General features: G+C 34.6%; 1 protein-coding gene across 1 annotated transcript; it reads left to right on the top strand.

Moving 5' to 3' along the window:
- Nucleotides 1–10,885: 10,885 nt before the first annotated feature.
- LOC132733804 (uncharacterized) lies at nucleotides 10,886–14,293 on the top strand. Its single transcript, XM_060720491.1, has 2 exons — nucleotides 10,886–11,211; nucleotides 12,914–14,293. Exons 1-2 carry the CDS (start codon nucleotides 11,025–11,027, stop codon nucleotides 13,123–13,125), a joined length of 399 nt encoding a protein of 132 aa, XP_060576474.1. The 5' UTR covers nucleotides 10,886–11,024; the 3' UTR covers nucleotides 13,126–14,293.
- Nucleotides 14,294–14,579: the final 286 nt, after the last annotated feature.

Raw genomic sequence — 14,579 nt, 5'->3', positions numbered from 1 at the left:
TTAAGTATGATTAATAACTTCATAAAGAATTGTAATCAGACGCATGTACAGAAAATGACGTCAGGCGTTCAACGGCAACGCGTACGCTGCGCAAACAAAAATAAATACAGCTGAGAGTAAACATTTGCGGTGTTCCTTTTTGATATTGTAATACAATAAGATTAATAAACTTGAATCGAGAAATATGCCTTAAGGAACAAAAAGCAACTATATATTTTTATGTAAATTTAGAAATTTACGGAAATTCAATCATAAATTAATACGTATTCTACAAGAAATTCTGCAAATCTATACATTTTGCATTACCCACACTATGAGTGATATACTGTGAGTGATATGTATTTTATTTCAACTACTAAAAACCAGAATTTGAATTTCACTTGTAATCAAAAACTATTGCAACAATTTGACAGAATTGACGAAATATTGACAAATTTAAATATAATTATGGTTCATAAATGAAACTTAGTCAATAATATTAGCGTGAAGCAAACAGTCATGCTTGAAACGTTAGCTCAGTGGGTGTTTGATTACAGATGTAGTACGTTCGATTCTACAAGTATCTGTAATACATATTCTCTCGTTTTTCTTATCATTTTAGAATATCACAATGTTAAAAATAACGATTAATTGAGGATTCACCGTAAACGCTGTATTAAAAACATTACTATCAAATCGGCCATTGCAAATATTCATTATTCACTGTATAGCCAAATTTATGGTAGAATTTATTTTGAACAGGAATATTTAGAAACAGTACTTTAAACATGAATTATAATGAAACGCTGTAAATACACGTCTGCGGATTTTAGCGAAACGGCGGCCCTGAGCTAGATACTGCACAAAGGAGTGTTGCGTTGTAAATCTGTATACAAAATAAAGATATTTCAATATATACTGTCATTTTTTTGTCTGTACATGCTACGGGCACTGTAGAGGATCTGTCGATGTTTCACTTACTATTTAATCAGTATGCAACTGACATGTTAATAAAACCGAGAAATATTACATTTTACTCAAATTTTTTCTATTTAATGTTATTCTGACAAATGTCAGATCAGACCTCTTGTAGAAAGTGGATAATTCTGAAGTACATCTTTATTCACTGTTTTATATACAAAATCTGTATTTACAAGAATAAAAAAAAACATATTTTGGTAATATCTGATCGTGTAATTTAAAAAAAATAAGTATTTTAGTAATACGATCTTTATTCAAAGTTCCCGCATAATACAAGTGTACGGATCACGGTATATTAGTCATATACGTATTGCATGATATACGGTCCCGTACATCAAATTTCAATTACTTTTACCTGTCTATCTATAATATACGGAATTCCGTACCCTTTATTGTATCCATATATTTTCCGCAGTGGTCATAATAGCGTAAAATGCCGTAAAAAGCGGGATTTTGACACAGGGCGATCGTTTTAACAACATCAAATAACCAAACGCCTCGTGATAGCGTGACTTTTATCCAAAGGGGTGGGGGAAATAAAATCACGTGTACCGAAAAAATTGCGTCGGTGACCCCCTAATTTTTTTAGTTATTTTGACTAAGTATACATTTTAAAGGACGTTTAAAGAAAAAAATCAAAAATTTATTTAAGGATTTTTTTAATAAGCCGCTTAAAAGCCGAAAATTGCGGCTAAACTGAACGTCAAATTTTACACAAAATTGACAATTTTCTTTCCATTTCTCAAACAATTTTCGGCGTAAAACAATAAATCTTATATCTGCTTAAAGGAAAAAATAATTTCCGTCGAATGCTGTAGGATTTAAGATATTTTGTTGAAATACCCGTAACAGTTGCCAAGGATACGCAACGACATCATGTTCAAAAACGGACTTTGATAGTCAACTTTGACGTCATGTGTACAAAAATTGGCTGAAACTGTTGAAATAAAATCAACGAAATCCAATCAGAAATATGGTCAATTTTTTGCATGCCAATTTTCAAGACGCTACTCGAAAGTTCGCAAAGTGTCGCGTTCTACCTTAAAGCATTCCCCTTTACTCGGAACGCCTTCACAGACATTTGGGGAGTTGAGCTCCAAACGCATTTAAATTCCAAATAAAATGTATATTTGTCAATCCTAACCCATGTGCTTATCATATATATCAACAAAAGTTAATATTTATTAATCCTTTTGGGAAAAAAAACAACATATTTCAACGTTTATAATATTATTATAGGTCTACGTTGAAATAATATTGATTTTTTTTTCAAAACTACTCATATGAAGGTTTTTTGATATTAATAATGATAGCATCTGTATGTGCTAGGATTGACAAATCTGGGACTTAAAATGTATCTTAAATGTAACATGTTAAATTAAAGTGTATCTTTCTGTAAAGGGACAAATATACAACTTATTTGGAATTTAAATGCAGTTTTAGCCTCACACCCCAAGTGTCTGTGGACGCCTTTTCCAGTCGGAAATCGGATTGAAAGTCAAATTTGGGTATGTTGATTATGCACTGGAAAAGCGCGCTGCCAAAGGATGAACTGTAAAATATGCACTAAAACACTCGCTTTCTGTATTCTTATAATCAGCTTTGAATTTGAAATGGGCTATAATTGGCCGGACAATTTAATCTTGAAATAAATCATGTTGCAATTAACATATGGACTCGTCCGATCAGGATATAAGACGTGTACAAAATGCACGTGGTCACAAAATACATACATTCAAATATAATTTTGCATCACGTAATCATCAAAGTTAACATTATTTAGTTGCAAAGTGTCATACAATGATACAACTACATCTTTAGACTGTATTAACAAAACATGGAGAATGAAAAGAAATAAAGTAATTATTTAGGGTGAGAGTAGTTTCGTCGAACTACCTGTTCGGCGAACTGATCTTATATTATAAAACAGGTAGTGGTTTCGGCGAACTTAATTTATATTGTGCAAACAATATCTATTGTATAATGGGCACGCCAATTACCGTGTTTATCACACATTTTCATGCAATTAAAGACAAGATATTGAAAATTTAAACCTATTATTTATTATTTTCATGAGTATAATAGTAATATTTACATAAAAGCATTACAAAATACAAAAGAACAACATCATAGAAATATATACACGTTTATAAGTAAAATCTGGAAAAAAAACGACTAATGATTTAAAATTTATAACAAAATATTGATTATTAAAACACTTTATATATATAAGATTTCATGCCCACATAAAATAATTTATGTCATTGGTCTGTCCCTATTCTCATTACTGTACTGAATATTACGGGTCAGGTTTTAGCCATTACGGGTCAGGTTTTAGCCAAGAACGTCTTAGCCAATCGATATCAAGATTTAAATCATGTGATGTTAATTAACCAATGATTACATTAGATCTATCACAAAGAAATCATTTTGGCGAGGAATGATTCTCGCCTTTCTGTATTACTAAAAAAAATGAACAATGTAGACCTTTGCCTTTAATTACAAAATAACATAAGATCGACGAAACCACTTTTGCACCTCTTCATAAATTAAATTCGCCGAACCGGTAGTTCGACAAAACCACCATAATTCGTCCGATTACAGGTGGGCAGGGCAGGAGGCGGCGCGTTATGTATTAACAAATATCGAACAAATGCTGTAAATGGTTAGTCTTACTATCTTATACTGTGCGTAATACACATGTCCATTATCTTCTCTTGGAACATTCAATGGTCATTATCTATAAACGATAGAACATGTAAATTACAATTAAGTGCACGCTCTGTGTAAATATTAATGTATAGACCCATAATACAAATACAAGCAAGAATACCATTTGTATAATAGTCCAGAATATATGCAATGTATGATGAGGAATAACATGCATTTTTAACTGAACTATGCTTTGTTTGTTGACATGAACACATACATTGTTTTCTGTCGTCTATCTACTATATATATATAGTCCAGTTACCTAGTAAAATTCAAACTTCCTAATATCTTGAAAAAATTATTCTTGTCCCATGTAATATCAAGATGGCGCTGCATGCCCATGAATCTAAATGGCTAACCCATACAATATGAATGCATCAAATTGACTTCTCGTTGAGAGTAATATTGCCACATCTCAATGAATTTCAACAAACGTAGTTTTTTTTCTTCTCATGAGAAGGTAAATGATCAAAAATATCATAAACGTGTATGTTCGTAGTCGGTGTAAAATAAGCTTTAATCGGTACAAGTCAACCCTGCCCAAGTGATTCCGGCCCTAAATTAGTCATTCCGGCCCCAAATCAATCTGATTTCTGGTTAGTCCTATGAATATGACGTCGCTTTGAGATATTTTTGCTTCTTGGCTTGACCGACATAAACTTTAACAAGCCAGCTGTAACGTCTATGTATTGGACTAACTCGTCAAATAATATATGATAAACAAGATCATCAAGGAAAGGCGGCGTTCAATGAACACAGCCCCCACCCGACCCAGCAACAAAAGTCAGCGGCATGGAGCCCAGGAGGACCCAAACAAAAACAGGACAGGGCACAAGACATAGCACGGACAGGTCAATCACTAAAAGATAAATAATTTGTTACTGATAAGGAATTCAAAGAAAACAAATAAATGATTGAACAACAGGCCCACAAAGTCAAAAGGCACAGGGGAATGGGACCGGGGGAAGGGGGGGGGGAGTTAATCAAAGAAATCAAAACTAGGGGTAAAGGGGAAGATACTTACCGTAGACGAGAAAACAACAAGGGACACAAGCAAAAGTGTCACCAAAACAGTATGAAACAACATAGACATACATCTGAGGAACACAGAGGGGCGCCGCCTTGGAACGGTCAGCAGCAAAATAATGACTACTGGGGAGTTTAAACCGGTTAATGGTGCACCAAACCTCTCTCTTAGCCCCACCATGTTCCTATAAACAAGACAGTGTAAATATAAAGTTTCCTTTTAAAAGGAAAGGCTTGCACAGTTGTGCCTTCATCCCAACCCTTTAAAATTGTTCTTTTTTTGGGGGGTTTCAATTTATTAGCACATTTTTTTTTGAAGTACGGTATTTGTATATCATAATGGGTTTATATTTAGTTTTTTTTTTTTTTGGAAAACCGAATATTTTTTTGTCAAAACGATTTAGATCTATTCTCTATTGTATAAAACTAATAAAGAAAATGATCAATCGTAAAAATATTAACTTGATACTGAAGGAAAACAAGTGTGCACATCTCATTTCCCCTTTTTCGCAGAGAAATCATTCCTTTGCTTTATAGACAAGTAAATGCACTAAAATACTTCGTTACGTGGTACCAATTAATAAGCATGTATCAACTATGATACATAGATTAGCACGTGGCAAGGTTAATGATATGCATGGGCTATTTTTAGATTACCTCACCAAGAAGTTGAATTGCGTTCAGTAGATCTAAATATAACTCGATCATGCGCAGGGCCACTTTGAAGACGGAATAATACTAAGTCACCATTCTCTATTGTATAAAATTAATACAGACAACAAAACAATTATAAAAGAAACTAACTTTTGCGTCTTGAAAAACAAATGAAACGGAACAATTTCGTTTATACCGATAAATCAAGTAAAAATAGAAATCCTATTTATATACACAAACTGGGATTACCGAAGTAACTAAAATAGCTTAGATTTCCGTAATATTACTCCGCAGTATGACGGAATCGCCCGAATTGTCACGATTGCAATCGGAACTACATCGGCTATTATCATTAATCCGAAGACTGACGGAAAAGGCCGAAAAGTTGCGATTGGCACGATTGCAGCTGGTTTCCCGTTCAATCATGCACCAACAGATGTAAGCAGGAAACCACCTAACCGGAACAAGTTTTCCAGATGAAATGGCTTGCAGCCGTGGCTGCAAGCCAAAAATGAATCCCCGCCAAGTGAAATTCTAACAGTTGTTATGGTTACAAAAGGTTAAATAAATAAAACACTAAAATGATCATGTAAAAACATATAAAAGTAAACCCAATGACCATAACAAAAGTACTCGATATATATGAGAGGTGTGCGCGCAGCCGGAACAGTCGTTAAATTTCGTGCTCCATTTTCCAAAAGGAAAATAATTAATTTCTTCGTAATTACAGTGTTTTGAAAGTGGTAAACTTGTGTAAATGGTCACTATGAACTATTCTAGGTAAACCACCCCTGTCAGTATGGTTTTCTAAAGGCACAAGTAGCTGGTAACCGCCCTCAGTCACCAACCAGGAGTCCTTGCAGAGTTGTCTCCCCTAATCCAAGATGGCGGCCCCCATCAACAAGAAACCCGTATTTCTACAGTTTCTACTGGCCTGCACAGTTATTGGTTGTATCCTACTATCATATGGAAATGAAAAGAACCCCTCCACATTGACTTCTATCATATTCAACTGTACTCATCCGAGAGGTTTCACCTATGCTAGTAAATTTAATATTTATACAAACAAGGCTGTGAATCAATGTGAATCGAAAGCCAAACCATGTATCTTTTTGCTGCTCATTCTACTGTCTGGTGACATCCAAATGAACCCAGGGCCTAGGAATGCATCTATTTTCCCCTGTGGAACATGTGAAGCCCCTGTTACTTGGTCTACCGACGGAGTATGCTGCAGTAATTGTAGTATTTGGTACCATAAAAGCTGTGAAGACATCTCTAAAAATATGTCCTACTTGAACAGACCCAGTGTTGTATGGCACTGCTGTAGATGTGATAGCATAAACGTCGATGATTTCACATTCAACAGTTATGAACTAACTACATCAAACTTTTTCACACCAATTGCAAACCTTGATTCAACTCTAGACTCAGTTACATCCTCGTGCTTCAGTCCGATACACACCAGCAGCCCACGTAACTCATCAATTAACAGCAGCCGGCACAACAAACATCCATCGGTAAGCCAAGCTTCCCAAACCCATGGCCCAGAACATTACCCTGCAAAGTCTGCAAACCTACGTCTTCTTACAGTTAACTGCTGTGGCCTGCGAACAAACAGAGCAGAGTTCCACTCAGCCACAGAATACATCAAACCAGATATAATATGCGGTACTGAGTCCTGGCTCCTGGGAAAGACCCTGAAAAGAATGCGATTAAATCAAGCGAAGTCTTTCCGGAGAACCTGATGGTAAACAGAAACGACCGGGCAAACAGTGTGGGAGGGGGTGTATTCATAGCCACAACAAACAGCATCTCCTCAGACCCACAGCCACAGCTAGTTACAGACTGCGAAATTGTATGGTCCAAGATAAAGATGACAAACCATAATAACTTATATATATGTTCATTTTACATGCCACACCGAAACATGAAATCCATTTCTGAACTATATAACTCAGTTAACAAGCTACGTGAATCAGCTAAGGATAGCCATGTAATAATTGCTGGCGACTTCAATTGCCCAAACATCAACTGGAACAACACGACAGTGGACAAGGGTGCCCTGGAACGGGATGTACAACAGGCATTAATAGATCTAGCCGTGGAATTTGGCCTTACCCAAGTACAAGAACAGCCCACACGAGACAACAACCTCCTAGATCTCATACTTACAAGCAACCCATCACTTGTCAAGTCCTCCACATCTGTTCCAGGCATCAGCGACCATGCCATGATTGTTACAGATATTGACATCTTACCTCATTACATCAAACAGAAACCACGTAAATTCTTTCAATATAATAAAGCAAATTGGGACACGTTGAACAAAGACTTTACTAAGCTAGAAAGGGAGATCATCTCAAGCAATGAAAATGACATAGAAAATATATGGTTACTCTTCAAATTAAGGATTCTCAAAAGTATAGAAGAAAATGTTCCATCTAAGATGAGCAAGAAAAGAAAGTCTCTACCAAGGTTCAATCATAAACTTAAACGTATGGTCAAAAGGAAATCCCGCTTATATAATAATGCTAAGAAGACTGGAAACTGGACTCACTTTAAAACCTTTCAACGTGAATGTAAAAAAGAATTCAAGAAGGCTGAAATCGGACACATAAACAGTACTACCATCAAAGGATTAGAAGAAAAAAACAGTAAACCTTTCTGGCGGCTAATTAAATCAAGAAGACAAGACAATATTGGCGTACAACCACTAAAGAAAAAGGGACAACTATTCAATAGCAGCAAAGAAAAAGCAGAAATACTTATAGAACAATTCAGATCCGTCTTTACCAAAGGAAACAACAATAAACCATCGACAAGATTAAGAGCTAAAGCACCAATACCTCCACTGAAAATAACTACTAAAGGCATAGAGAAACTACTTAACAATATAGAAACCAGCAAAGCCATAGGTCCAGATGGAATTCCAAACATTGTCCTTAAAACCTGTGCCAAGACCCTTGCACCAACTTTACGACATATTTTCCAAACATCAATTGACAGTGGTAAACTACCCTCAGATTGGCGAAGCGCAAACATATCCCCTGTCTTCAAGAAGGGCGACTCACACCTTGCCGAAAATTATCGTCCTGTTTCACTCACATCAGTCTCCTGTAAACTACTAGAACATAATATCTGCAAGCACATCCTTGACCACCTTGAACAAAACAACATCCTCACCTCACTAAACCACGGCTTCAGATCAGGCTACTCATGTGAAACCCAGCTCCTCACCACAGTTCATGATTTACTACAACATCATGACAATAAATCTCAGATAGATATCATGATATTGGACTTCTCTAAAGCCTTCGATACCGTCCCTCATGAAAGCCTACTTCACAAGATGTCATTATGTGGTATTGACGGAAACATTAACCGGTGGCTTCGAGACTTTCTCACCAACAGAACTATGAGAGTAGTGGTAGACGGTGAAGCATCCGAACCAGTCACAGTAGACTCAGGAGTTCCGCAAGGTACTGTCCTCGGACCACTAGCCTTCCTCTGCCATATAAATGACTTACCAGACTGCGTTAAATCAACTGTCCGTCTCTTCGCCGATGACTGTCTCCTATACCGGCAAATTAAAACCAGAAAAGACCATCTCCAACTACAAACAGACCTGAAATCACTGGAAACTTGGGCATCTACTTGGGGTATGAAATTCAATGCCAAAAAATGTTATGTTATGAGTATCAACAACAGATCCACTAACTTTTACCAACTAGACAATCATATCCTACAACAAGTTGATGAAAATCCATACCTTGGTGTCACTTTTACAGACAATCTAAAATTTGGAACCCACATCACAAAGATTACCAACAAAGCCATCTCTACACTCGGATTCCTCAAGAGAAACCTTAAACACTGCCCACTACTCTGCAGGAAAACAGCTTACTTATCCCTTGTTAGATCCACTCTTGAATACAGCTCAATTGTATGGGACCCATTTCTACAGAAAGATATAGACAAGCTTGAGTCGATCCAACGGAAGGCTGCTAGATTTATTTCTGGGGATTACAAATCAAGAGATCAAGGCTGCGTTACCAGGATGTTGAAGCAACTTGAGCTACCTCCATTACAAGACAGAAGGAAAATGGCACGATTGACATTCTTCTTCAAGGTGGCTGAGGGGCTGGTGCCAGCTATACCCACCGATACCTATCTGACCCCTATTCGTGGTAAACGCCTAATTAAACCTAAGAAACTAGACAATTACATAACTAAAAACATTGTAGAAAACCAAGCTATAAACCATCATAAGTGCTATAAACCTATTATCTCAAAAAGTGACCAATTTGAACATTCATTCTTTCCTAAGACTATTAGTGATTGGAATAACTTAGACAGTGCCGTTGTGTGCGCAGAGACAGTACAGAGCTTTAAAACAGCTCTCCAACAGTGCTACTAAATTACTTAGCTCCTCTCTCCCGCTGCGTATATACCGGAAGGTTCTGCAGTGTATACATTCAGATTCAGATTCAGATTCGATGTCTTAAAGGAAGACAGAGCAACAAGAAAATCACCTACAAGGGCCCGACGAAGCAAGACAGAAGACAAACATTAAGGCAATTCAGTCCCAAAGGGCTTTAAGAACTGTCCATCATAGAGTCTCCTACTTGGTCCGTCAGATGTAATCAAAAGAGGAAAGCGTAGCGTCCAACTGTAAATGGGTTGAACACTAAGCATGCGGTATGTCTTAAAATAGTAGGGTCATAACCCCTTTTAATAAAACGTTTAATTAATTTAGTAAACACAACAGAAAAATTACAATGACCCAAGATCTTACGAAGTTTGTAAACAACATCCCCGTAAAAATCAGGCTGGCTAATCCCTTGTCGCAGAAGAGTTTTTAGATCACTATTGAATTTTGAAATTAAATCAAAGTTACGATTGTAAAATTTTGTAAAATATTTACGTAATTTATAATAGCGGTAGCCCTGTTTGAGCAGCTTACCGGTAATGAAAATATTTCGCTCGTTAAAATCCTTAACGTTGCTACAAGCCCTAGCGAATCTAATTAACTGAGATATATAAACCCCGTAAGATGTTGCATGCTCCAAATGAGGATAATTTACTATACTAAAATCAAAGTCATCTCTTTTCTCATAGATTTTCGTGTGAATAGAATTGTTTTTGATAGTGATATGAAGATCCAAAAATGATGTAGTTAAATTTCAAGAATTTGTTTTATTAAGTTGTAGCTCAGTAGGATAAATTTTAGACACCATTTGATCAAAATAAGAATTATCTAAATTAAAAATGTCATCAAGGTATCTGGAAGTGTTATTAAATGCTGATATAACCCGGTCCCATTTTATTATTGGTTATTTGGCACTTATTTTTTTCATTGACCTTTTCTACTCAATAAATAATGTGAATAACTATTATTCCAAAAAGAGATTTAAGATACATAGATGCACATTATGATTCGGACCTTCCATTTTATCTTTTTACAACTGTTGATTTCCTTCCGTTCCCTTTGGCTCCTTTCGTGTTTTAGTCGGCCTGTCCGAACTTGTTCTCCCGATATGACAGCTTGAATAACAATCAAGCAAGATCAATTAGTCCGTTTTCATAATTAAAAATATATGCAGATGTAAACACATCTATAAGCAGGTGTAAACAGACTGTTGAAAAGGAACATTCACAAAAATAACAAGGAAATGGCTCCAGTCAAATTATCTGATAAGAAAGAAAGCATTGAAGATGAATTTTTAGACCCCCCTCGTCGAGAAGTCGGGTTTAGACCAACCTTGTATGACACTAAAGGTGAATATGATGTCGCACAAAAAGGAATCGTTAAGGCAATGATTATTCCAGGAATTAAAAACAATCTGGCTTCAAGTATATGTAAGTAGACGTATTGTTAGCATATGTATAATTCTTTAAATTATGGCCAGATAAGTCTGTAGTTAGCCTGTACTTTAGGAATCAGGGTCAGCTCGGCCCTAAAACGTATTCGGCCCCCCGAGTCAGCTCGGTCCTATTCCAACTCGGCACCAGTCAACTTGGCTCATAATTATAAATTGCTGGTCATGATTATCACTTTTATTACTTTTAATATGTTTGCATCATAACTTTCATTGCTTAACATTTTCATGTTTATAAACCTCTAGATAGTCAAATTTGCAGCACGAAATACACAAATATGGCCCAAACATACCCAAATATTGGGGCCGCAAAAATATTGCTTAAATATACCAAAATATTGCCCAATTATACTAAATATAAATGTTTTATGCTAAAAAGTGCTGTTTTAATCATAAATACAATATATATATACACTTTCAATAATAAAACATAATCAAACCACAGGAACTTGAAATTCTATCAATATTAATGATAATATCCATTAATATAATATATACCCCCTGTACAGTATAAATAATCACAAGGAATGAAACACCTTTTCCACACCCCAATATAAAGTTGAACAAAACAACGGATCAAAATAATCTATGGGGCCATTTTGATAAACAATACATAAATGCATCAATCACACTGGGTCAATAACTGTATCTTATCGCGTAGCTATGTAGGAATAATTCAACATTTTCTGATTATTTCCCTCGATCTGAGTTTGTTTCCGACTCCATTTAGTGACGTCACTGGATGTTGATTCGAGGAGATTGATATTTATAAAAAATTAGTTGTAAAGAAATTTTCTCGGTTATCGTGGGTAGGTCAATCCACGAGTTAAAGATCCGACAAAATTTTATCCAAACAAATACTTCTTGCCATGTCTTATTCTATATATTGCAAACATGCATCGGCTCTTTTCCACATATTTGTAAAGAATACCCACAATCAAATTAAGGAACGATTAAATTAAATGTTTGTTTTTGAGAGTGTTTCAATATTAAAATGTATAGCTTCCAACACAAACTAAAATAAATTTGTATGAACTAAATATTTGTTTTGATACTATATTATTTGTGAAATAAATTGTTCTCTTCTCTGTATGTAACTTTTAAGAACAGAAATTGATCATTTTACTGTCAATTAATTTACTGAAGTAAATTTACCACCTACACAGATACATCTTGAGAATAACAAAATATGAAATATTTATTTACAGTATAATTTATATAACTTTATCAACTTGGTGAACATGTAAATCACATGAGGGCAATTCAAATATATTTCATTGCAAACAAATGCATGCATGCACATTGTAATGTAAATGCAGTGAATACTGTAGTAAACTAGTATACAACGTAGACGTTATTGCTCTCATGTTATCTACTCAAAACCAGTCATAGAAAATTGTTACAATGATAAAATTAATTAAGTATTATTAAAGTAAGTGTATAGTTTACAATTCAACATTAACTGTACCTGCGGTCACTTGATTTTCTGGAATTATTCAAAATTAATAAGGCTGGACTAAGTAAATACTAAATAGAAGCTTATTAGATGTTTTGTTAAGTAGAATAAGCATATAATTATAAAAACATATAAAGTACATATTATATATATATACTACAAAATACATGTATACATATGTACACATTTTCATTATTTATACTGATTTTCCTTCTCTGTCTTTCAGGTGCCTTTTTGACGTTAACAGCACTAGTTGGTGCAGGAGTAGTGTCGGGAAAGAAAGACGCGTTAATGTCCTCGTACATGTTGAACTTTCGTATCTTCTTTTCTTGCCTAACTGTTGCTTCATTAGGAGCCACATCTTTTTCTGAGGAGATGGAAGTTGAAAATATAAAAGCAAGGAAAGAATTAAAACTTTTAGAGGCTCAGAAAGAATGAATCAGACAACACGGAAATAAAATCTTCATGTAGACTTTCAAGCTTGTTTTTAAGAAAAACTTAATATAATTCTCTTCAAAGAAAATATAATTCTCTTCAAAGAAACTGTTTTATTCAAAGCATGTACTTCATTCATTGTGATACATATGTTTGAAATAAGTTTAGAAGAGACCTAGTAACTGTAAAACAGGAACATTAAATGATAATATAGGTTATAGAAGTGACCTGTAAGAACAGAGATCAATGATGTTTACTTGATTTGCACACTTGCTCTGTTATCAAAATGATTGAAAAATTCTTATTTAGTCTTAAACATAAAGCAGAATATAGAAAATATATACAGTCTTTTTAAGTGGTTGGTGCCTGTTTTTGTGTTAAGAGAGACATGATGTTTTTTTTGTTAACTTAAAATACCTCATTTTATTAAGCTAACACACGGTTGTCAGAAGATGCTGTGTTTAATATTGTGGTATTTAGAACTTAATATAGACTCAGCTTGGCAGGTTTTGAGGCTTGAGTCATGATTGAAACAATTTTTGGTACTAGATAGACCATGCATTAAGCTATACAGTCTCTATTGTCAACAAGCATGAATGAATGAACATTGGACAATTATCAATTCTAAAAGATTTCATAAAGGGAAAATATAGGAAATTGTAAAGAATGTATTTTATATACATGACACTTGTGACTGAACTGTTGACAATATATTTATTGTTTTGTGTATTATAAAATAATGTATAATTATAGATCTCTGTTGTTTAAAAGATTTTAGAATCATTTAGGATTCCTCTTTATTTTACTTTTTTTGCGAATATATAATCTATATTACACTATTCTATTTGGAGACTTTTATTGGGCAATAATTTATTGGTCATTTTAGTTTTTATCTTGATATTGCAATTATACATGTATGTATTTGTAATACATTTTTTTCTTAGATTGATCTTTAATTACTTTGTATTAGATTCCTCTGGTAGGTCATGTTTTGATTATTGTTAATTTGTACAATGTACCATACATTTTGTACAAAATGTTAATCTTACTTAATCTTAGATTGTACTTTATCATGACCATTTTTCATAATGTTGAATAATCATGTTAATAGCCAATGAAATTGAATGTAAATGTAGATGGTGATTGTATAATAAAGCTGAGTTGAGTTTTATATGTAAGTTCTGTTTTGTCATCTAGCTGTCACCTGCATTGGTTGTATTGAAGAACACAACTGAAATATATGTTCATATACCCAGAGAATTTATTAAATAAGTTTGTATTTTTGTGTCATCTATGGATCACTTCGCTGTTATCTGTTCATCCATTTGGTCCTCCATCACAAACTTTGCAGGACAACTCCAGAAAAGTTCTGGTGCAATTTCAACAAAACTTTACAGGAATGATCAATGCAAAGTAAATTAGTGCATATATCAGATTTTTGCTGAGTTATGGTTCTT

The sequence above is a fragment of the Ruditapes philippinarum genome, unplaced genomic scaffold (genome assembly GCF_026571515.1).
Source record: "Ruditapes philippinarum isolate M1 unplaced genomic scaffold, ASM2657151v2 ctg1680_1_1_1_1, whole genome shotgun sequence".
NCBI lineage: Eukaryota > Metazoa > Mollusca > Bivalvia > Venerida > Veneridae > Ruditapes > Ruditapes philippinarum.
Note: the sequence above shows the minus strand (reverse complement) of the source record. Positions and strands in the feature narration are given on the sequence as shown.

What these genes read in the sequence shown, in the direction of transcription:
- LOC132733804 (XM_060720491.1), top strand. Translation starts at nt 11,025, where the DNA reads ATGGCTCCAGTCAAATTATCTGATAAGAAAGAAAGCATTGAAGATGAA. An exon ending in CAATCTGGCTTCAAGTATAT is followed by an intron (nt 11,212 to 12,913) that starts GTAAGTAGACGT and finishes TCTGTCTTTCAG; the next exon opens with GTGCCTTTTTGACGTTAACA.